General features: G+C 42.3%; 1 protein-coding gene across 1 annotated transcript; it reads left to right on the top strand.

The window, feature by feature from the left end:
• Positions 1-1,001: 1,001 nt before the first annotated feature.
• Positions 1,002-21,271, top strand: CA5A (carbonic anhydrase 5A). Its single transcript, XM_039503146.1, has 7 exons — positions 1,002-1,231; positions 4,419-4,616; positions 10,368-10,486; positions 14,085-14,180; positions 14,337-14,399; positions 16,500-16,655; positions 18,943-21,271. The coding sequence occupies exons 1-7, from the start codon at positions 1,093-1,095 to the stop codon at positions 19,120-19,122; spliced, it is 951 nt and encodes a 316-aa protein (XP_039359080.1). The 5' UTR covers positions 1,002-1,092; the 3' UTR covers positions 19,123-21,271.
• The last annotated feature ends 3,786 nt before the right edge of the window (positions 21,272-25,057 follow it).

Raw genomic sequence — 25,057 nt, 5'->3', positions numbered from 1 at the left:
AAACAGATGGGGGTACATGCAGTGAGAGTCTAAGGGCCAGTGACAGACAGACAAAGGAGGCCAGAGACAGAGAGACAGGAGTACAGACAGACAGACAGTCTACCAGCAGGGCCAGACAGACGGGGGACAGAGACAGACAGACCAGGGGACAGACAGACGGGGGACAGAGACAGAGAGAGGGTCTAAGGGCAGGGTCAGATAGACTGGGTACAAGCAATGAGATGTAAAGGCCAGGGCAGGACAGAAAGATGGAGATGGAAAATCTACCGTCAGGGCAAGGCAAGGCGGGGGACAGGGACAGACAGACGGAAGGGCCATATAGACTAGGCACAGACAATGAGTGTAAGGGCCAGGCCAGGGCATGAGCAGGGCCACCTGGGGGAGAGGGGCAAGTGGGGCAATTTGCCCCAGGCAAGAGTTTTTTGGGGGCCCTGGTGCGGGGTCCTTCACTCGGCAGCAAGGAAGACCCCCAGACCCCCTGAATCCTCTGGGCGACCCTGGGCACGACAGATGGAGATGGGCAATCTACCGGCAGGGGCAGACAGACGGGGGGGAGGGACAGAGACAGACCAGGGGACAGACAGACGGAGGGGCCATATAGACTGGGCACAGACAATGAGAGTATAAGGGCCAGGACAGGACAGACAGACGGAGGGGCCATATAGACTGGGCACAGACAATGAGAGTATAAGGGCCAGGCCAGGCCAGACAGACGGGCCATATAGACTGGGCACAGACAATGAGAGTGTAAGAGCCAGGACAGACAGACGGAGGGGCCATATAGACTGGGCACAGACAATGAGAGTGTAAGGGCCAAGCCAGGACAGACAGATGGACAATCTGGCGCCAGGCCCAGACAAGGCAGAGAGGCCTAAGGACAGGCCCAGACTCGGAGGGACAGAGCGTCGCGAGCTCCCACCCAGGGCCCCGAGGCTGCCGGCTCCTGTCCGCGCCCTGGGCACTGCAGCCGGGCGGGCGCGGCGGAGGGCGGGGCCGGCTGAGGCGAAGGCAGGGCCAGGGCCAGGCCCCGAAGAGCCGGCGGCTGGCCCGGGATTGGCGCAGGGCGGACGCGGCGCTGTGGGTCCCGCGGAGATGCCGCTGCAGCTGCTGCGAAGGGCCCTGGCGGCCTCGGCCCAGCGCCTCCGCCCGCCCGCCGCCCCCTGCACCGAGCCGCGCGGGGCGAGACCCTGCAGCCTGGCCGCCTGCTCCTCCTTCCGCCTCCGCGACGCCCGTGAGTCCGACCCCCGGCCCCTGCGGCGGCTCCCCCTGTCTCGGCTCCCCCGGGCCATCCGCCCTAGAGCCCTCAGCCCCCCCCCCCCGGCCCGGGATAGTCTCTCCTCGGGGACCCCGTTCCCCGAGATATTCCCCCGGGACCCCCCGAGAAACCCTGCACCCGCTGCCCGGTACCCCCCGGCAGCCTGCCGCAGCCTCTCCCTACTTGGGCACCCAGCACCTCTTATCCCCTGGAAACCTCCAGGCCCCCGAACCGCTCTGCCCCAGGCCAGTCCCTGCATCCCGTCCCCTCCCCTGGGCACCCTGCACCCCTCCCTTGGGGACTCCAGGGCACCCTGCACCCTAGGCACTGCCCTACACCCAGGGTGGATGCATTCAGCCTCCCTCCTGGCGGTCTCGCACGCGCCCCGTCAGATCCCGATGCAGCGGCAGGCTCAGTCTCTTGTAAACAACATTCTTCTCCTTTACAGTTGGTCTGGTTTCATTACTAAAAGCACCTGGTTTTCTGCATAAGTGCTGTTTTCCATTCCTCTGTCAGGCTATTCGTTTTTTAAAAAGAAATCCTCCAACTTGTAATTAGTTTGGCTTCTCGTCTTTACACAAGATTGGTTCTCAGACTTATTGCAAGAGGCCATTTTTGAGGGGGAAAAATTGCCAGACCATCAACCATGTATTAATATGCAATTTTAATGCGTGTGCCACCAGTTCATCACAATTCTATGAACAGTTGCGTCTTAAGTGTTAATATAGATGCATTGTGATCAGTTTGGCACAAGAGTTAATTGATAGCAGAAGACAAGTCATAATCTTCAGCTGTACTGTCACATAGTTTGAGTCCTTCCAGCTAGTAAGTACTGTTACATCCTTTCTTGCTATCCCAAACCAATGCAAAAGATCTTCTTTAACATCACCACTTTGTCTCTCTTTAATTTTAAATTTACATTTGCAGTTCCACATTTTTTGATAGACTGCCTGTTCTTCAAAAGTTACATAAAAGTTGCTGAGATTTACAGCAGCTTGTTAATTACACTTTCCTGATTACAGTGTCCAGAAACAGTGTTAACAATAAGAGGTGAGGTCCTGATTGGGCACTGGCTGACATATAAGTGAGCCGCAGCGCTGCAAGCTTCCTCAGGAGCAGTGACCTTCAGCGAGCTCAGGTTCATGTTGAGGGGCTGGAGGGAAAACGGTTTAGTCACCTGTCACGTGAATGGTCTGTTACAATATTTAACCTTTCCTTTCACATAAAAGAAAATGAGGAGGGTAAATTTGTACAAATTCTTTTAATAAAATAGCTGAGCCCATCTCACTTCCAAGATTTTTATGGTTAATTTTCAGGCCAATTGGTAGATGACCAGAAATTTGTCAGTGGACCTTCAGTAGTCCACCAACTATGAGAACCACTGCCTGTTAGTCATTTAGCACCCCCGACTTCCCAGATCCAGGCAGGTTTTGTCAGCCTCCTGATTCTCATTTCCTTACGTGAGTTGAATATGATTCTCTGGAAATTGAGTACATGCATAGGTCCCAATCCTGCAAGTTGATCTGCATAGGCAGTTAGTGGGGCTGCTTGCAGGCACAAAGATCTGCCTTTTATTCCACCTTGCGAGATCAGTGATGATACTGTAATAAGTGCTTTAGAAGTGCTTAATAGGGATCCATTACCAGCCATGTGCAGCATAAACAGAGAAGGGTGATGGGAAAAGACCCAATTTTTATGGAGCCTTCCAAAGAATATTCTTGTTTTGAACTGGCAGTTAACCTGCTGCCTCTGGAGCTGCGCTGATGTCAGTTGGTCGTACCAGTACATAAGTAGGCTTGGCAGAATTCAATTTTTTTTTCTAACTGTGATGATTTTTTTCAATTTTTAACTTTATTTTGACAGTTGTGGGAGATGGGGGTAGGGCACTGCTGACTGTGGGGCTGCAGGGGGCTCCCTGTGCAGCGGAGGGGCCCAAAACACTGAGGCACAAGGTGTGGGGGAGACTTCAGAAGTCCTGGCCTGGCAGAGCAGAGACTCTGAGCAGGACGGTAAGGAGGATGACAAGCCATGGCTGCGAGGGAGGTCAACCTGCTGCTGAAGAGTTCCTGCCCAGAATTGGCTCCACACTCATGGATGGTGATTGCAGGCCTGGTGACACAAGATCCATACAGGCACAAGGTGTGGGGGCATGGCAGAGACCTCTGGCCAGGACCGCAAGGAGGAGGAGGATTTGTTGGCCACGTGGCCACCCCTTTGTTCAGTGGTTCCTGACTGAGGCATTCAGTAGCAGGGTGGCCTTCCTCACTCCTGGGGACAATGACAATGACGATGGCTCCTTGCAGTTCTGGCTTGGGAGAATCAATGCTCCACCAGGCCAGGACCACAGCCTTCCCCTCACCTTGTGCCTGCAGGGATACGGTGTCACCGGCCCCATTCACTCGCTCAACCACCAGCCAGGAGTGTGGGAGCCATCTTCTGGCAGGAACTCTTCAGCAGCAGGATGGAAGGGGCTCATCCTCTGTACAGTCCTGACTAGGGGTCTCTGCTCCACTGGGCCAGGCCAAACACAGCCTCCCCCCACACCTTAATCCTGCAAGGAAAGGGTGTTACCAGCCCTGAGGAAGCATAGCTCTGTAGTTCTGCTTTCATGGACCTACTCACTCACTCCTGTAACAGCAGGGCTACAGAGGGCTCCCTGCACATGGTGATACCGGCTCCCTGCAGATATGCTGATCGTTACTGACTGACTTTTTTTGGTCAATTTCAGTATGTTAGCTGAAATCCACATTTTATTGATAGTTATAAATTAAAATTGATTCCTGCCGTGCCTATACATAAGCAAAAATAAAGTGGCATGACACAGCTCTATATAAGTTAAGTAGCAAAACAGAAGACCTGTGTACATTTATTGTCAATTGAGGAAAAATCTGTCCCTGACAAATGAGAGAAAACAAAATTGCTTTGAATAGCTTTATTATTGTGACAGACACAGCTATGAAGCAAGTTACTACACTTCCCTGGGTAAATCTGAGTCATGCAAGTGGAATGTACTGTTTTCTTTATTTTCTTGTAGACAAGCTGATGTGAATCTAGCCTTTGAAAGTCATATTCTAAGGCACTTTCTGTTGCCAAAAAAATATAACGTATTCTGTCATAAATGCCGTACAACACATTAGAGACTGATTCTGGGTTCTGCTTCTAGTGCATCCGCTTTGGCAGAGCGAGCTTTCCGTTTCTGGTGGCACTCGGCAGTCTCCAATCAACATCCAGTGGAGAGACAGTGTTTATGACCCTCACCTGAAGCCCCTGAAAATCCACTATGACCCAACCACATGTCTCTATATCTGGAACAATGGATACTCGTTCCAGGTTGAATTTGACGATTCTGCAGACAAATCAGGTAAGGAGTGCAACAAGATCAGGTTGATGTGCTATTTCCGTCTGCAGCTGAAAAATCCTGTCCATGCCATACTGTAAGATCTGTCTCTCTCTCTCAGTAAGAATCAGAAAACAAAGGCTGAAAACCAATTTAGAGTATAATCGTCTTCTAAAGAAGGTGATTTTTCTCCCTCTTTTACAGAATAGCTTCTCTCTAAGCAAGGATTCACTGTAATCAGTATCACAATGCATTGGTTCTGCACAAGCTCCACTGAAGCCCTGAATTAAGGGTTTAAGTTGTGTATTGTGCAAACCTTCTACACTTGTTGCACAAGCCTTTATGTCCTTCCTTTTGATTTTACCTCATTGTCTTTTTTAGGTAGTGCTTGCATGCATGGACTGGATTTAAAATTGTAATTCTGGAATTAAACATTAATGAAATAATCGGCTGTTTATCTGTTTGTGTTAACATAAAAGTAATGCATTTGAAATAATCAGCCAGCAAGGTGCACATTCCTTTTTGAAGAGTACATTGTTCTGTTAGAACTATTTAATCTGAGTAAACTCTTGAGGGAAAATAAATAATGCTGATTTGATAATGTGGTAAGCAAATACACGTGATCAGGTTGCTTTAAAAAAATCTCCAAGCTCTACCTATAGGTAACAGCTAAATGCTTTATCTCTGCCAGATACATTTTTTAATTTGGATTGCAAATTCAAGTGAGTTTAAATTCAAGATATTACTGCTAAACTCAAGGTTTTTCATCCTTGATTCTCTTAAAATCTATTTGACAAAAGCATATTAGTGCAGTTTTCTATTACGATTAGGTATGAATAGGATATTTAATAACATCTATGAAGTAGTAGCAGTTGGTCACAGATATCGGATAGCATTTGATTCACTCTAGTTATCCAAATTGTCAGTGTGGAAAGATAATATTTAGAGTTGGATGAGTTCAGACCTTCACAATTAGAATCACAGGTGGTCTGGGATGAGGATTTATCCAGGTGCAGGAAAGGCTTGACCCTTTCGTGGGACAGGAGGAAAATGCTTCTGAACATCTCTAGCTTAGGAGGTTCACAGTTTTAATACTTCTATCAGAAAAACTCTGGGGAAGGTGTTCCAGTGCTATATTCATAAACATCTTATTTCTGTGATACCAACACTTTTTTTTTTGGATGATGTTTGGAGAGGGATTGAGAAAACAATCTTATAAAAGAGATCCATTATTGTGGCTTCTTCATAGAACGCTGGATTCCCCAGATTAACAAGAAAAGGAAGATTAACAAGTCCTGAAGTTGCTTATAAGCAAGTAACATTTGCCCAAATAATAGCATTATGGAGTGGAGACTGTCCCTGTTCTCACTTATTACAAGCACAGAAACAGATCTCTTGATGGAGGGAAGTGTGGGAATTCTATTTATCCAGTCATTCTGAGCCATTATTTCCCCTCAAAATTTAGTGTCAAGCACCTGTCTGCCCCTCCTTATTGTCATAAACATTTGTGCATTGCACTTCTGTTGCTATTAGCAGAGATTTGCAAGTGTTAACACCTCATGTCATTTGATGATGATCGCTCCCTTTTTTCTGTCTTTTGGAACAGAAGACCCTAATGTCACTCCCAAACTGATTGTGCATACTAAAACATCTCCTACTGGCCAAATTGCAATGCCTGTCATGTAACTACTTTGTGTGTAGACCTCATTTGCTACAACGTCTGTACACCATTTCTGAAACCCCGGTGCCTTTCCAGGTTCCTCTTTGAAGTTATAACAACCCATGTCACTGACTATTTCGCTAATTTAATATTGTATATTAATCCATCATCCAGGTCTATATAGAACAAGGAAATCATACAATAGCACGTTCATGTTTTTACAGGGTAGTGTGTAATTGTATTAGTGTGCTAGTTACAGTGGAGCAGTCTAGGATAATTGCACTATTTAGAAGCAGCACAAGCTCATTAGCCACACTATTGTACTGTACGAGCCTGTTCTGCTTTTACTTTGACAGAGATTTTCTTTTATATACCTTTCAGCTTTCTAAACTTCTCCCTCTCTTTCCCCCACAGTCTGCTTTCACTCTCTTATTCCTCCTCTATCTTTGGTTTCTCTTTCTGCTTTGTCTTCCTCCCAGCTTCTATCATTCAACTGCAATAGAGAGAGAGAGGTGAAAGCAACATGGATAAAAATGCAGTGGAGTTGAAAAATAAGATTAAAAATGTTGAAGAAAAGTACAAAATGATGAAAAGAGAAGGGCATATCCAAGGTAAACAGAAATGCTGAACTCCTGAGCTGAGACAAAAACATGACACTTGCAAAAGAGGAGATTAGCCCTGCCATTGGGTGCTATAGACAAGCAGAACAGGAGAATGAAGAGAACAAGGGGAAAAAGGGGTGTGGGAAAGGTATGTAATGTACTGGTTATTTATATGCACCACTGCCATCTATTGGATGGAAATGCACTTGTAACATTACTAGGTTTAAAAAACAGCTCTGTGTAAGCTTGAAAGCTTGTCTCTCTCATCAACAGAAGTTGGTCTAGCAAAAGATATTATCTCACCCACCTTGTCTTTTTAGGTTTTAAAAAAAAGTTTCAGACAAGCTGCTGCTGCCTTTTTTTTTTTTTAAAGAGGGAGGCCCTTTAAAGTGTGGTGTTGTGAAACCAATCAGCATTGTTGTAGGCCATGAAAAACCAAAAAGTGTCAGTGACTGGAAAGGGATTGTAAACCCTGTTTATTATCTTTGTCTATCATGTATCATAAAGGTCTGATTTCACAAATAGACATGCTTGTGAGTAACTTTATTTACGTGAGTAACCTGTGTAGGTGAGTGGGGCTATTCATATGAGTCTGAGTTAGGGTGACCAGACAGCAAGTGTGAAAAATCAGGACAGGGGTGGAGGGTAATGGGAGCCTATATAAGAAAAAGACCTAAAAATCATGACTGTCCCTATAAAATTGGGACATCTGGTCACTCTAGTCTGAGTACTCATGGATGCACATGTACAAATAGGATCGGGTGTGGAAGTCATTATAGGAATGGGGTCTTAATTCCCTCCCCCCTCAGTGCTCTCACATTATACTTACTTTGCTTTACTGTCTCCTTTGAACCTCTTTAAAAAATGAAGAAAGAAAGCTTTAATGTATTTTAAAACTAATGTTCAGTTTTTCACTGATGCAAAGAAATAGCTGAGATAACTAGCCATGGGGTGTTACATGAGTTAAATGTCATGTTATACATCTTGGTGGTATACTGCTCCTTTAACAAATAATTGGAATTTTACAGTGTGAGTGGAAGTTTGGGGCAAATGGATGAAATTTTTCTAAGGAAGACATGGCTCCATCAGCTGTTTTCAAGTATCTTTCCTTTAGCCAGGAGGTGAACCACTCACTGTCTCTGTTAGTAATAACACTCTTGTATTATGTAGGATCTGAAGTCAGTAACAAAATTCCCATTGGCTTCTATGCTGGAGGATCAAGACCATAGTCCTTTTATTCCCCCCTTTTTCCCCAATCCCAGTGGTGTACAGAGGTGAGCAAGTGTTAGCATCCCTATTATGCACATGAAGAAACTGAGGAGCAGGGAGGAGAAGCGACTTGCCAGTGGTCTTATAGCCAGTCTTTGGCACAAATGAGCCAGGTGACTCCTGGTCTGTACTCTGACTTCTGGAGTTGCTTCCCCCTGCATATAGAAAGGTTCCTGGGGGAGTCTTGCATAGGCAAGATTTTGCTCTGATAAGTAAGTAAACCTACTTTGGAAGGCCAAGGCCAAGATGTTGACTACTAGCGGTAACTATGTCCAATGGCCTGTGATGGGATGTTAGATGGGATGAGATCTGAGTTACTACAGAGAATTCTTTCCTAGGTGTCTGACTGGTGAGTCTTGCCCACATGCTCAGGGTTTAGCTGATCGCCATATTTGGGGTCAGGAAGGAATTTTCCTCCAGGGCAGATTGGCAGAAGCCCTGGTGGGTTTTCGCCTTCCTCTGCAGCATGCGGCACGGGTCACTTGCTGGAAGGTTCTCTGCTCCTTGAAGTCGTTAAACCATGACTTGAGGACCTCAGTTGCTCAGACACAGGTTTGATACAGGAGTGGGTGGGTGAGATTCTGTGGCCTGCATTGTGCAGGAGGTCAGACTAATGGTCCGTTCTGACCTTAAAGTCTATGATTCTATGTTAGGCTGGTTTAACTGCAGCTGGAAAAGCAACATTGTGTAGTGAACATGGAACTAAAAGCCAAGAATAGCTGAGTTCTAATCCAAGCTCTGACTCTCAGCTGCTTTGTCTTTAGCGACTTGCCTAAAGTTCTCAAAAATGCTGAACTTTCATGACACCAACTGAGGTCAGTGGATGATGTGGGGTTGTGGTGCTCGCGAAACGCAGGCCCAAGGTGTTACAAATTGGACAGCCAAAATCATTGGTCACGTCTGAAAATATGGGCCTTAATCCCTCTACCATAGTTTTCTCCTCCTCTGAAAAGAATTAATTCCCCTCTTTCCAAAAGTGAGGTTAGAATTAATTACTCTATACAGTGGTTTGATATAAAATAGTAATTATGTACTATGTATTTAACATCAGTAAATCAGTTTGTAAAGCACATAATAATGTTAGTTAATAGTCCTTTATATGTAATTGGTACTAGTAGTTTAGAAGGTGCTATGATCTAGTGACTAGCAAAAAGGGATTTAGAACCAGGAGTGTTCTGGAGTGACCCAGTGGATCATTCCCACCAGGAAAAAGGGTAAACATCAGGAGTTCATTCAAAACCAGATACATAATTTGCGTTTTGGTGAGTATACCAATTAAAAAAAGTCTAATGCCTACTTAAACTAAATTATGAGTTGCTATTTTAATAATTTAATAAATATGAGGCTAGGAAGGATTACATTCTATTGTGACCTAGGCCAATTCAAAATATCACTTGTAAATAATACAGTCTAACTTCTACAAGCTTTGGATTTTTGCACATGTGCAGACAGTGTTTAGACACTTCCTGATCAGCATCCAAATAGTTTTCAACATACAAAATATCAGCATATTTACAGGCATTTTGGAAATAGTTTAATATTGGACTGATGCTCTAAAACTTGTGTCAGTCACAGTTCTTGCAGAGTCACATTTTCTAAACTTCTGTAACATTTAAAAAAGATTTAAGATTGTATGTTTGTCAAAATGTACTAATTGTATTCGTACAGTTAGAATAAGAATTTGGAGGATATTGGTGGTTTGTATTGTCACCTGAGAAATTCCAGTATCTCCTACAGTTCCAGGTTTCATTGATCATGTCATAGATGGAGAGACTATTTTTGTCTTTGAATCCTGATGATGTAAATGTTCAGTGACAACCCACTGAATCGCTTCTGATGCACCTGCTCAGAGAAGGTGTTATGTATAGCCACCATGACTCTGCCAGACAAATCCTGATTGAACTTGTAAAGATTCTTTCCCTTGCAGGGAGTTGGGTGAGGAAGCTTTGTTTACTCTATAAAATGGGAGGTCATAAATTAACTTTAGCTTGAGTTCATCTGTGGCCTAATTAAAGTCACACACTTGCCCCAAGCAATTTTGTTTAGATGCTTTAGTGAATTGAGCTGTAAAATTAGCTAAGGGAAAAACATTAATGTAAAGCTGTTGCTGCATCTGAGCTTTCCTGGGTAAATACAATGCAAGGAGAGAAGAAAGCTGTATTATTTTCACATGTCACTGAGGCAGTTCTAAATCAGTTATCAGCTATATGTAACTGTTTTTCTTTTCTTTTCTTTTTTTCCCAGTAATTATGGGAGGACCCTTGGAAAACCATTACAGGCTAAAGCAGTTCCACTTCCACTGGGGAGCCATAAATGAATGGGGTTCAGAGCACATGGTTGACAGCAAAGTCTACCCAGCAGAGGTATGGGGAGGAATGCTGAACAGTAGTCCTATCTGATATTGGCACAAGCAGGAGGCTAGAACTCAGTGATTCCAGCCCTAATCCTGACTAGAAAGCTAGTACGAAGCTGTGGTTGATGTACAGAACTGCTGCTTACCAGTAATGGTCAGTCCTAGTTAGCAGCAAGGTTCAGCCATTGTCCTGTTAATAAGACGAGAACTGCCAGACATTCCAGAAAAGCACGTGGTCCTAAAATTGGTTGTTGGCTGCTTGAATGAAAATTCCAGTAACGCTTTTTTTCTGGTATATGGCACTCTGTGAATGCAGATAATTAAATCCACAGAATGAGCCCTTGGCATGCAGCAAAACATCACTGCTGTTACTGTCCATGCTGCTTGGGATGGCAGGCCTGTGTCTCTGCCCAAATCGTATTACTCTTTTAGGGGAAAGGGTAGAAGAGAAAATAGAGCGGATGAGACTCAGACCTGGTCTACATTAGAAAAGATGGTTGAGAATTATATTTTTTAACTGATAGTTATACTGGTATGAACTCTGTTGTGGATGTAGTTATAGTTGTGTAAAGGTGCTTTACGCTGGTAGAGCTTATTTTGCTTCTCAGACTGGAATCAACTATAACCGAGGCTGCGAGTTTGTCATGGAGGTCACGGAAGTCACGGATTCCGTGACTTTCCGTGGCCCCCATGACTTCTGCAGTGGGTGGTGTGCCTGGCCCAGGGGCAGCTCAGGCAGCCCCTGTGCCAGTTGCAGCAGCTGCTGCTGGGGCAGTCTTGGGCCACCGTGCCCCCCTCCTCCCAACAGCAGCAGGAGTTTGGGTGTGGGAGGAGGTTGGGACACAGGACAGGGTGAGGCGGGCTCTGGGTGGCGCTTACCTTGGGGGGCTCCCCAGGAGCGGCAACATCTCCCTCCCTCAGCTCCTAGGCAGAGATGTGGCCAGGCAGCTCTGTGCGCTGCCTCCGCCTGCAGGCACTGCCTCTGCAGCTCCCATCGACCGCAGTTCCCGGCCAATGGGAGCTATGAAGCTGGCGCTTGGGGTGGGGGCAATGTGCAGAGCTGCCTGGCCACGCCTCCACCTAGGAGCTGAGCAAGGGGGATGTCCCCACTTCCGGGGAGGTGTGGAGCCAGGTGGGGAGCCTGCTGCCCCCAACCCCTCAGCACCAGTGGGGATCCTGTGCCACATGTGTCTTCTCCCCCCCGCACCCGCAGTGCCCCCGGGCCATCTCCTCCCCCAAGATTTAGTCAGGTATATATAGTAGAAGTCATGGACAGGTCACAGGCCGTGAATTTTTGTTTACTCCTTGTGACCTGTCCATGACTTTTACTAAAAATACCCGTGAATAAAACATAGCCTTAACTATAACTCTGTCACAGAGTGGCTGGCCCTTTAAGGGGAATTGGGACCAGTCCTGGGTAGATTGATTTAAATCACTAGTTTTAAATGTGTTTTGCATTGAACTTCCTAGTTATTTTCCTAAATAAAGGTTGATTCTCATTAGTTAGTGAACATTAATATGTTGTTTGCAACTAAATACAACCTTTACACTGAATTTGGTGCTGTTTTTTGCTAACCAGGAGGATACAGTGTACCTATACCCATTTATTTAAGTAGTTATATAGCTTAACTTACATTTATTCAGACTCGTAATTTTTACATTTTGTTATGGTAGAAAATGTAAGTGGTACATTTCTTATTTACTAAATGATCAATTTTTTACTTGTGATTTGTGTCAAGCTCCATTTGGATGGAAATTCAAATTCAATTAAAAATGCACAAAAAGAGCATTTTAATCTTTTATTAAATTAAAGTGCTGGTTACATAAGAAAAAAGTTTATCAAAACATGCTTTGCATTTAAAATTGATATTAAACAAAGGCTGTATTATCTATACTTAATTAATTAAACTGATTGTTTCTGGTCAGCATGTCCATCAAGATTTTAGAACTGCTAGACCCCATCCTCTCTCACCTAGTTTTTGTTTATAGATTGGAAGAGGAAAAGCTTTTCTGCTTTTACAACTCCCAGTTGGCTTCTTAACTTTGTATGAGATAGTCATTGAACTGAACTAGATGAACAAACTGAAATGTAAAAATCTAAAGACATCCTCTCTGCACCTGCAGAAGAGGCTACTGCTGACAAAAGCTGGTTTAGCACTTCAGCAAACTCTGATTACAGGTGGGTAGCCAGTGACTTCCTCCAGTTCAGTGGTTTGACTTTCTTTAAAAGTTGGCAGCAGACATGTACTGCTTAATATTATTATTTTTATTTAATTTAGATTATTTGAAACTTGTACATTTAGGCCTTAATATTAGTTGTCACTTTCAAATTTAATTTTAATTTTAATTTGAAAACATAAGCCTGTGTTTAAATAAAAATGTTTGATTAAAATACAAAAAAATCAGATTTTTGTCATCAATTTTTATCAACCCTGAACCAGCTTCACCTGTGATGGATCAGCTACGTGCCACCTGAGATTGATCAGGTAGAGATCAATAAAAGGCAGCAGGTGGCTCAGTTGGGTGTATAGAATGGGACGGAATAGTAAGAATCCTTCAGGAGATCATGGGTTAGTGGAGAAGGGATAATTGTATTGAATGTTCTTATTTGGAAGGGCCTGAACCAGACTCTGGGCATGGTGTCAGTCATTCCTGTGCTGAGTGGGCAGGCCAGCAGCCTACAAACTGATGTAAACATTTTTTTATAGTAGTATAACTGGATCCACCATGAGCGGGGCGGGGTTTGGCTGCTTTAACTATATCAGCATAGTTCAAGCAGTACTACTTTCTAGTGTAGACAAGTCTTAAGATAAGAGAACAGTGAATAAAGGAGGTGGGACTAGGGGAGAAAATACCCATTAGGCTCAGAGAGGAAAGTGTGACAGATGTGAAAATAATTTTCTTTTTATTCAACGAAAATGGAGATGGACTTGAAAATGGTTCTTTCCTCCTCTTTCTTCCCCCCACCCCCCAGTTGATGATGCCATAGTGGTGTCTGCTTATTTGTTTGGTAATGTGAGATTTATTAAAAACCAGACTATGAATAAGATGTCAAATTAACCTCCATGTAGAGCTAGCACAAGGGGTATCACTACTTAAGTTCCTTATTGAGAAGGCTTATGTGGCACTTTAAAGTTGTGTAGATACGTCTTGTGCTGGGCTGGCTCTTCGCGTGGGGTGGATTTAACCCTAGGAGAGCTGTCTGTTCTATATCTCTCATCTCTTTCTTATAATGAGGGAAATTTTCCATTTGATTTTTAAAGGCACAAAGGGGAGCTAGGTGCCTAATGCAGCTAACTTCCTTCTGCACCTTTGAATAACACTCTTGTCATCTGTCACCCACAAACAAAATCAGTCTTCTGTGAAATGCAAAGTATGGGGCTGAGGTTAGTTCTTTTGTTTAAAAAAGCAGCTAAGAAACAAATACTAGTTTCAAGTATATTTTTTAGTTTCCCATTTTGTGGCTTTTGATTTTTAAGGTAGCTGCTGTACATCTCAAATTGTCAAAGGCCAAATGTAGGACAAAGACCAGGAGAAACTGCATTTGTTTTGATTCTATTTGTCTGTCTTGTGTATGTGTGTGAAACTGTCATTCACTTGTATTTCAGCTGCATTTAGTACACTGGAATCCTGTCACGTCCACAAGCTTTGAAGAAGCTATCATGGAGAACAATGGTTTGGTTGTCATAGGAGTATTTTTGAAGGTAAATGGTTACTGCATCTGTAGTGATGCATTTAATATATAATTTTTTAAAATTAAAACAGATAAAATGTATAGACTTCTTTTATTAAACTTCTTGTGGTGGGTATTTCTGTAATGTGTTCTTGATGACTTACACATTTATATCTGTGTAATGCAGCTGGGAGCTCATCATGCAGGACTACAGAAGTTAGTAGATGCGTTACCAGCAGTTAAACACAAGGTAATACATATTTTTAAATGGAACGTTTAAATATTCCAATGCATATCTCTATCCTTATTGTTAGTGAGTTTATCAACATGCAGAATATTTTGATAGTATCAAGTCACTAATAAATTCTTTATTACTGTCATCGATGTGTGTGTGTGGGGACTGGACTGAGGTTAGGGCATTTTGAAACGATAGGGAAAGTTGTTGGATTCAAGTAGAGAAAATCACTAACCTTTCAGATGTACTTTATGTGATCACTTTCCAATCTGCTTGAGTCAAGAAAGGCATGTAGACTGTATCTCTCCAGAGGGGCATGACACATGCTTAGTATTTTCCTTACCTGGAGGCTGAGGAGCTCTAATACAAAGCCAAACTACTAAAAAAATTTCCACATAGTAACTAAAAGCCAATTTTTTCAGAGAATCACTCAGTGCTGTAAAGAGAGACAGTCAATGGTTACTGTCTGTGATATTAGATTTTCTGGTTTCCGTTATTTTTCTACTGTGTACATTTGTTAATCAAAGCCTACAGTCAGGATTTCTTATATGAGCATAACTTTGAAGTCTCTGCAGCCCCTACTTTCACAGTCAGGAAGCTGATATTAAGGGTGATTTTATTAAGCAGGTGTGTTTCCAGTGGGGTCCTGCAGGGATTGGTTCTTGGCTTTATGCTGGTTACACATTTTATCAGTGACCTCTTTGATTCCCTGATATAGTGCAGTGATCCAGTGTAGCACGTTGCTAGCTGTGCCTTTCCAACTTGCAGTGTCAACATGGAAAGTTTTCCAGTCCCTCTTGCAAATGTCCTTGAACCTGAACCTACATTGACCCATGCCTGACCTGCCTCCGAGAGTACTGAAAAGCTATCAACCCAGTGACTTGCAATCACTCTTAGAACATAAGAACGTCTATACTGGGTCAGACCAAAGGTCCATCTAGCCCAGGATCCTGTCTACTGACAGTGGCCAGTGCCAGGTGCCCCAGAGAGAATGTACAGAACAGGTAATGATCAACTGATCCACCCCTTGTTGCCCACTCCCATCTTCTGGCAAACAGAGGTTAGGAACACCATCCCTGCCCATCCTGGTCAATAGCCATTGATGGACCTATCCTCCATGAATTTATCTAGTTCTTTTTTTAACCTTCTTATAGTCTTGGCTTTCACAACATCCTCTGGCAGGGAGTTCCACAGGTTGACTGTGCGTTGTGGGAAGAAATGCTTCCTTTTGTTTTATTTTAAAACTATGACCTATTAATTTCATTTGGTGACCCCAGTTCTTGTGTTATGAGAAGGAGTAAATAACATTTCCTTATTTACTTTCTCCACACCAGTCTTGATTTTATAGACCTCTATCATATCCCTGCTGAGGCATCTCTTTTCCAAGATGAAAAGTCAGAGTCTTATTAATCTCTCCTCATCTCTTCCTGTAATAGACCCTCATATATATATATATATATATATATATATATAATTTTATGCCATGAAAGCCCCTCTAAATAAATGTTGCCCAAGCCTGCTCAGAGAGAACTTCCAGTGCATTAAAAAGAACACTCTACAGCAGCAGCCAGCACATTCCTCGCCCTGCACCGCTTCCCGCAGCCCCCATTGGCGTGAAGCGGCGAACCGTGGCCAGTGGGAGCCGCAATAGGCTGAACCTGCAGATGTAGCAGGTAAACAAACCGGCCTGGCCCACTAGGGTGCTTACCCTGGCGAGCCGCAAGCCAAAGGTTGCCAACCCCTGTTCTACAGAATACTCAACTCTGAGGGTAAACACATTCAGCATATAAAACTGAAATAATCTTGGGCCAACATTTAAAAAAAAATAGGCATTTATTTTTAGGTACCCAAGTAAGTGGCCTGATTGCCAAAAGGCTGAGCATTCTGCACCTTTGATTGAAGTCAAAGCACACTCAGGACTTTTGAAAGTGGACTTAAGTGGTTAACCTTTTTTTTTATGGTTGCTCAATAGTAATATTGACAGCCTATAATTGATAATAACAATTGTATTGTTCCTAATCTTATCACTGTTTAGATTTTTCAAATATATCCTCTAGGTTGTTTTTTTTTTTAAGAGGTTAAAATATTTAATACATGAATTTTCTTGAATTCTAGGACACAATTGTTGAGTTTGATGTGTTTGACCCCTCCTGTTTGATGCCATCATGCCCGGATTATTGGACCTATGATGGATCTTTGACCACTCCACCACTTACTGAATCTGTCACCTGGATTATTAAGAAGACACCAATAGAAGTTGATCAAAATCAGGTATTTATCATGCTAATAGTTTGCTCTTTAATAAAGATGGTTTATTCCTTCTGGGATAGAGAGGGAAATAAACGCTCCACAGAAAGAGAAGTTACTTATCAGTAAGGCGGAGGACATAGAGATTGCCACCTGGCCCAAGGTCTGTCTAGTCTAGTCTAACCTGTGTCTGACAGGGACCAGCATCAGATGCTTCAGAAAGATGTAAGAACCTCACAGTAGCAGATGTGGGATAATCTGCCCCACAAATAGGGTTCATCCTGATCTAAGAGATTGGTTTAAACTGTTGCAAATAACGAAGCCAAGTTAGTCAATCTGTTCCAGTGGAGCGCCCCAAACAGGGGTTTTCCACGTCCTTTTATTATAATCGGTTACATAAATCATCCTATTATGCGCATGTACTAACTCAATCCAACTTCTCGCCCCTTCTCCTGATTGTGGTAAACACCTGCTCGGCGCTTAATCAGTGTGTCTCCTGACCGAGTGGGGGTGGGGGGGGGAACCACTTCAGCCGCTCTAAATTCGGGGGCGGTCTTCCTACCCCCTTAGTGCTTAAGAAGTGTAACGTTCCTACATTAAACATGACATTTAATAGCTCTTCAAAAATATTTTGAAAGCATTAACTATCCAGAGAAACATCTAATCCTTTTTGGAGTCTTGCTAAATCTTGGCCTCAGTGTCTTCCTGTGGCAGTGAGCGTTGGCTATACATGTTCATGCTTGTGGAATCCAGGCACTTGTATTATAAACTTCCAGAATCTTCTACAGAGCGCTGGGGACACCCCCCATCATTTCCCTTCCCCTTGTGCAAGGTTCCAAGGATATATTTTAAAAAAAAAGGGGGGAGGGTCCCTAATTGCTTTTTGGTTCCTTCTGATTGCTGAGGGTGCTGCGAGCTCAAAGCTTATCAGCTTTTTTTAATGCCCTTTTGGGGGATAGATTTGTTTATAGTTGATTAGAGTAGCAGTCAGCTTTTTCTTTAAAAAAATAAATAAATAAAGAGGAAGGAAGGGTGCCCCCAAGTGGACTATTTAGAGGCCACCTCGAATAGGAACTTAGCAGTTTTAGGTTGATATTTATACTTAGTGCTCTAACATTCATCCAGTTCTTGTCACTGTGTATCCCTGCTGCTCTTAATTCTAGTGCCTCCTGTTGCCAGTTTAATACTGCTCTTTGGCATGAAATACAGGTGGAGAAGTTCCAAACTGACAGAAGAGGCACAGAGATTAGGAGCAGCAAGAGGCTAAATTACAGTTTTTGCTGGCACTCCTCAGTATTCTCCAACCATCCAAGGAAACACGCATCAAGAATGGCCAATTATTGTGACATTAAAGTGATTGTTTCAGATCTAGGGAAAATGTGCCATTTGAATGACGCATGATCTGATCTGACAATTCCTCCTAGTTTAGGAGGCACCGAAGGCAAATTCATTCATTTTCACCAAGTTATTGAGGGGTTTACAATGATACATGGCAAGACTGATACTTCCCAGTAAAAACTCCGGGGGACATTAACGTCCAACAATAAATTCAGAAATTCCAAATTGTTAAGAATAGGAGTATAGATGGGCATATGGCTTTATTTTACTCAAAGGGGAATGCAAGAGTTAGAGTGGCTTGAAAGGAAGAGAAAGGTATAACAGAGCAAAGAAGAAAACTTTAATTTGAGGTATAGTGTGTTCTCTTTTTCAATTCAGACTCTTCTGTACTGTGTCTTCCCTTTCTCTCCCTAAAAATCCCATCCCTTCTGATAGAGAACAGGTCACTGCAGTTCCCTTGTGGGCTTTAAAGAAACTATGCTAAAAACCTCATCTGCTGGCTGCCTGGGTTTTGAGAGCTAGCAGCAACACATGTGACTGTTGTTGAAACTTACTGTTTCCCATGCATCAACATGTGTGTGTCTGAATTAGGAGAACAGACCTTGCAGGCAGGATGTAATCTAAGAAGAGTGAAGTACAGAAAGATTTATATAAAGGTGGTGCATATGCAACCCATGAATACTCAGGACTCGTCACTGTCTCGGGATTGGCAAGAAGTTAAAGGTGAATAAAGACGTCGTTCACCTGAAGATGACAGATGATTGGCAGTTCATATCTTGTATTGATATAGCTGAGAACATAATCTTTATCAGCAGGTGGTGAAGATATGCTGCAAGTTAATGCCAAAACCTCTCAGTACTTGAGTTTAGTGCGAGCTCTGATAGTTTCCAAACCTGAGTGATCCTGTATTCCTTTTACTCCGGTTGTTCTTCTGACTGCTAAGCCACTGATATTCACCATTTGTCATTCCCAGCTTGAGGAGTTTCGGATGCTGCTCTTTACCTCAGCTGGGGAGGAAGAAAAGAGGATGGTAGACAACTTCCGCCCGCTTCAGCCACTGATGAATCGGACCGTCCGTTCATCCTTCCGAAACCACCACCTATTGAACATTGAAACAAGACCCAGCGAACTTGCCCACCAACATAGCCCATAGGATAGCCTAAAAAGAGACCGTACATGTTACAATATCTCAAAGTTACTAACAGACACTTTATTTTTAAAAATTCTGTATGTAGTGTGTGTGTACACTATAGAATTTCATGGTCAGTCGTTTAAAGGGATTTGGGGGTTACTGCTTGGCATTTACCTTCAGTGGGTCAGCAGTTCTATAAAAGTACATACTTATTTTTTACCAAACTTCTAAAGCAAGTAGCAATAACTCATAGCATGTATCAGGAGTTATTTTGAGAATTTAAAGCAAAATAAGGGAGTGAGGTTTCACCGCCCTATCCCATGTCATAGTTAGTTTGTATCTCATGAAACACTTTTGCTTAAGAACTTGTTTTCAAACTAATAACCCCAACAGAGCAACACTAGCAGATTGGGGGCACAAAAAGAAGTCTCTCATAGATAACAGATCGTATCCACTGTAGGATTACTTTGGGGGAGGAGGGGAAAACAGCTTTCTGTAGGCAAAAAGAAAATGGATACACTTTGTAAAGATTGAAAACAGTTTCTTAAGGAATGTGGTAATTATCCTAAAGTATGGTCCAGATGGTCTTTTTTTATCTACCTCTGCTAGCAATAGTTTTCTCTATATTCATCATGTTTCACTTACTTCGTATGTTTTACTTTGTTTAATGTCCATCATGTGGGTGAAATTTGTGTACAAATGGCTAAGTAACTCTTCTTTTCTGATGGAAACGAAGTCTGTCTTTAGACCTTAGAATTGACATGGAGTAGATTTGTTTAAGTCATTTTGGAGAACAAATGAGAAATCTTGACCTTAGCTAGTAAATGGGAAAGACTCCAATAACTGAGGTCACTCAGTGTGAGTGAGATCAGTACATTAGCCCTTCAGTGCTAGATTTTGAGCCTTATGACAAGTTTGCATATTTGGTTGGAAAACACTTTGGGGTGGGGTGGAGGGGCAGGAGACTCTGTTTATTTTGAGTGTGGGCTTTTGCCTAGCTCATTTGAGTGCCTTATTGTTGTCCATGCTTCCTTCATTAACCCTGCCTTTAGCTGTTTGCCTTTTTGCCTGGAGAATGACATTTCTCCATCTGCCTTAAAGTGTGGTTCTGTTCTAAAATGCAACTGTGTGTAAATGGCTCTTCTCGTTCCCTAGATCTACTCTCCTGTGTGTAGTCAGATCAGATCTGCGCACTGAAGCGCTACAGATAGGTTTTCACATCTGTTAGCCCTTCAGAGCCCCCACAGCTAGGTGGGATTGAGCTGGATTCCATTCCTTCTTTTGCATCATCAACAGAATGCTTTATTAACTTTCAGTCACTTGTAACTGAAAACAGTGGCTGGCACAGATGTCACTGAGGGCATCATCTAAATACTATGGGGATGAAAGGAGTAACTGATGCCATAATTTGGTCTGTAGAACCACTTACGTGCATGATTTATGCGTGAGAATGAAAGATCCCAGTGTGACTCTTGGAGATGAGGTGAAGTTTGCTAGACTCACAGCTAGGAAAAGTGAGACAAGGTAGATGAGGTAATATCTTTTATTGGACCAACTTCTGTTGGTGAGAGAGACAAGCTTTTGAGCTACAACAGCTGCTCATCAGGTCTGGGAAAGGTACTCAGAGCTTGTCTCTTTCACTAACAGAAGTTGGTCCAATAAAAGATATTCCCTCACCCACCTTGTCTCTCTCATGTCCTAGGACCAACACTGCTACAACAACAGTGCAAGCAAACTAGGAAAAGCATCATTTTGCTCTTTAAACTGAGCATATTTGACCTGGATTCATTGAAAGTGAACATGAAGCTCAGCAATGCCATTCCTACATCTACTTTTCAGAGTGGAACCACACTTGAAGATGGCAGTAACTCTGAATCAGTCACTGAAAGGTATCTTTTATACCTTCCCAGACCATGGCCACTCTCCCAGTAAGGGAGTGATATTTAAACTGTTAGAAATTGCTAACTATGGTATTCTGTAATCTTAATAATGCTGCTTTTACATTTAAAGGCTAGTGATGACTAGGATTCTATAAGTAAATAAATCTTAAGAACATAAGAACAGCCACACTGGGTCAGACCAAAGGTCCATCTAGCCCAGTATCCCATCTTCTGACAGTGGCCAATGCCAGGTGCCCCAGAGGGAATGAACAGAACAGGGAATCATCAAGTGATCCATTCCCTGTTGCCCATTCCCAGCTTCTGGCAAACAGAGGCTAGGGACGCCATCCCTGCCCTTCCTAGCTAATAGCCATTGATGCACCTATCCTCCATGAATTTATCTAGTTCTTTTTTGAATGTATCTTAAATGTATCTGAAATATTCACATGGGTATAGTGAGGAGAAGTGATTGTAAAATGCTTCCTTCTGGTAGAAAAACTTTGTGACTGTTACTTTGAAATAAGTAGGAACCCCACAATCACCTTTGTAAGTTACTTTTCTAACTAGTTACTGATTTAAGGTGGTTGGTTTTTTTTTTAAGTCACTGACAGTGGAATGGATTTTGCAGGTTTTAGATAATTTCATACCCAGGACTTAAGTATTTTAGCTTCCTTGATGAGTTATCAGCAAGTTCTTGTTCTCTTTTGATTTGCAAAGATTATTTCACTAGTTGATAGAGCTTTCATGATACACATCGATGCAAAATATGTTTTGTTCTTGGAAGGCTATCGTAAACATGTGCACACATACCAGTTATACAGATAATAAGCTGCAGTCAGGAGGTACATTTCAGTTAGATATTCTACACTCTGATGAGGATAAAATATCTGGAAACAGATTTCAGTATTAAAGACTTGTTATATTTTCTTAGCACAATAAACAAGTTTTTTACAGGGATTTTTCTGTTAGTTTCACTACAACTTGTGTCTGCATCTGTGTTTACATGTTCATATGGTTTTATGTGTCTGTGGCAAGGAAAGAATATATATTTAAATTACACGGTAAATTGTCACATGTTCATGCAATTAGCAGAAGCTTGACTTTTATTTTGTACATGTATGGTGATTATATCAGCCTTGCAAACTTGTATTCACCCAGAAAGAGTTGCTCTTTGAGGAGTAGCAAGTGGGACATCAGCCTTTCCCCTTATTTCTCCATCATCATGGTAAAAAGCAAATGATTTGATGTGTTAGCTAATAGTAGGTAATTACATTTCATGATGACTTTGCAAGCTTGCGTTAAGTCTGACAGATGTCCACATAGTTATCTTAAGGCTTAACTTACTTTAGATGGCACAGTGTAAAGGGGTGTGAATATATAATTCTATTCTGACTTGTATGATGACCGTTTTAATTATTTAATACGACTGTAATTAAAAGTTTCCACATTTTTTGGAAATGTGCAGCTTATACTCCTAGGAACTGGTGGATAAGGGGACTTCTATGGCACTAATTTACCTCAGGGTAAAGATGACCCTGGAGTTGGTGGTATGGAGATAGGGAAGGTTGAGATGAGGATCGTAACTGCAGGGCAGTACCTGTCCAGTCTTACTGTCACACTTTTGCCAGTAAGAGGGCAAACTCAGCACAGGGTGTATTGTGAGTTAAGTATCACTCTGATAAAAACCTAGCTGTTTGGTGGCTTCATAATGCTAGAATGTATTTGCACCAAAATATTTACTACATTCCAGAATTCTCAGGCCACTATTCAATGTGTGATTGACTTATATTATACTTGAGCTGCATTGTTTTTTACCTCAAGTCTTGGCAAAGAGAATCCTTCTTGCCTTGAAATTCATACCTATATGGGAGATTATCTTGATCTCTCAAAAGTCTGCTTGCTACTAGAGTACTGGAATTTAATTATTCATGTTAAGGGACCTTTTTTTCCTGGTAATCCTAGGTGTTGATAATGTACCTAACATTGTAGTGGTTTTCCTTATTTAATCTTCATATTTGCTGTCAAGCTTGAAAGCCTTCATTTTTAACCTTATGTTCCTCATTATCTGTACTTATTTTCTTGGCAGTTATTGCACTGTGTATTTTTAACATATGTATGAATATATCCTATGCTCATAATTATTATTTACTTATAGAATCAACTGGTAACATGGAATATTTTGTTTATTCTCCTGGGATAAATGCATTTATTCTTAGTTACCTGATATAAAGAAGTTCTTAGCTGCTGTATTTTTAGAAAATATTCAACTAGTACATATATACACAATAAAATAATACAACAGAATCTGCATGTGTATTTGTGTAACTAAGGTTTTTTTCAGTTCTGCAAAACTTCTTTCAAGAAAATAATGTAATTGCTCCCTAACAATGAACTGGTTCATCGTGTGTAGAGCGTAAGCAATGTCAAACGTGTTGTGATCCGTGAAGCTGTGAAAGACTCTACTGAACTGTATTATAATTGGAATTATGAAACAATGAACCTGGCTGTGTAGAAGCAGTACTAACTGAAGAATATCTAATGGTTCATTGTCCTCTTGAGCTGTGTGAAACTAGGATTGTACATTTTGAATATCCATTTACTCTACTATTTCATTCAACACTTAGAATTAGACATGACCTAAAGAAACTGTCAGCTAAGTTCCTTTTTTAATATTGCATATTTGTTTGTTAACACTGAACATACTTAAGTATTATTGCTATAGCTCATAATTTCCTGACCTTCACATTTTGTGTTTTGCAGTTCTTTGTATGCAGTGGTGTTGTAGACATGTCAGTCCCAGGATATTAGCGAGACAAGGAGGGTGAGGTGATATCTTTTATTCGACCAACTTCTGTTGGTGAGAGACCCAAGCTTTCGAGCTGACACAGAGCTCTTCTTCAGGTCTGACAAATGTACTCACAGTATCACAGCTAAATACAAGGTGGAACAGGTTGTTTAGTATAAGTAGTTAACATATTTCAAAGGACCATTGAAGGTGAAATGCCCTATTAACACCTCTCCAGCCAGAAAAGAGAAAAAAATGGGGGAAAGGAGGTTAGTTTGTTATACACCATAAATCCAATGTCTCTGTTCAGTCCATGATTTTTAGTGTCTAGCAGAGTTATGAATTTAAATTCCCAGGCTCATCTTTTGAAGGTGGTGTGCAGGTTTCCTTTGATGATGAGGATGGAGAGGTCAGGTATAGAGTGTTTGCTTTAGGAAAAGTGTTCACCCACAGGTGACAATATTCTTGTCTTTGATCACTTTCCTGTGTGAGTTCATTTGAGAGCATAGTGCTTGTCTGGTTTCACCCACATAGAGGCTATTGGATGAGGTACCCCACGTGTTGTGATTGGCATGTGTAGGAACCATGGATCTTGAAAAGTGTGTACTATGGAGTGTTGATCACTGTAGCAGTGGAGATACATTTTAAGGTTTCGCATCTGTTGTTCTGGAAGGGTCTGGTGGTGCTTTGAGGTGGTTGGGGAGTTTGCTTTTGATGATGAGGGTGGCGAGGTTGGGGGATTGTGTAAAGTCCAGAAGAGGCGGTTCAGGAAGATTTTTCAGGTTGGGATCCCCATCAAGTATGGGTTGTAATTGTTTGACATAGCCTGCATGAGCTCCAGTGTGGGATGGTAGGTGACAACTAGGGCTGTGCAATCAGAGGGGATTTTATTTCTGTATTGAAGCAAGTTCTCAGGATATTTGGGTGGCCCGTTCCATGATGGGATCTACTTCTCTGGTGGAGTGTCCTTGTTTGGTGAAGGTGGTCTTAACTGTGTTAAGGTGTATATCCTGGACTTCCTCCTCTGAGCATATTCTGTGGTATCTGAGTGCCTGACTGTAGATAACCAATTTCTTAGTGTGTTTGTGGTGGTTACTGGATCAGTACAGGTAGGTGTGATGATATGCGGTTTCTTATATATCATTATCTATAGGGTTCCCTTGTTGAAGCTGATCATGGTATGGGACACAGATGCTGGTGCAGGAGTGTTCTAGAGAGAGTTTAATAGATGGGTGGTGGTAGTTGAAGTTGTGAAGGAAATCTAGGAGGAAATTTAGGTCGTCTTTCCAGA

This window comes from Mauremys reevesii, linkage group 16, assembly GCF_016161935.1.
Source record: "Mauremys reevesii isolate NIE-2019 linkage group 16, ASM1616193v1, whole genome shotgun sequence".
NCBI lineage: Eukaryota > Metazoa > Chordata > Testudines > Geoemydidae > Mauremys > Mauremys reevesii.
This window is presented reverse-complemented; position numbering and strand designations above follow the sequence as displayed.

Bases quoted from the DNA above. Each gene is read 5' to 3' on its own strand.
- CA5A (XM_039503146.1), top strand. From the start codon at position 1,093: ATGCCGCTGCAGCTGCTGCGAAGGGCCCTGGCGGCCTCGGCCCAGCGC. The intron at 4,617-10,367 runs GTAAGGAGTGCA...TTTTTTTCCCAG, and splicing joins CGATTCTGCAGACAAATCAG to TAATTATGGGAGGACCCTTG. The intron at 10,487-14,084 runs GTATGGGGAGGA...CTTGTATTTCAG, and splicing joins GCAAAGTCTACCCAGCAGAG to CTGCATTTAGTACACTGGAA.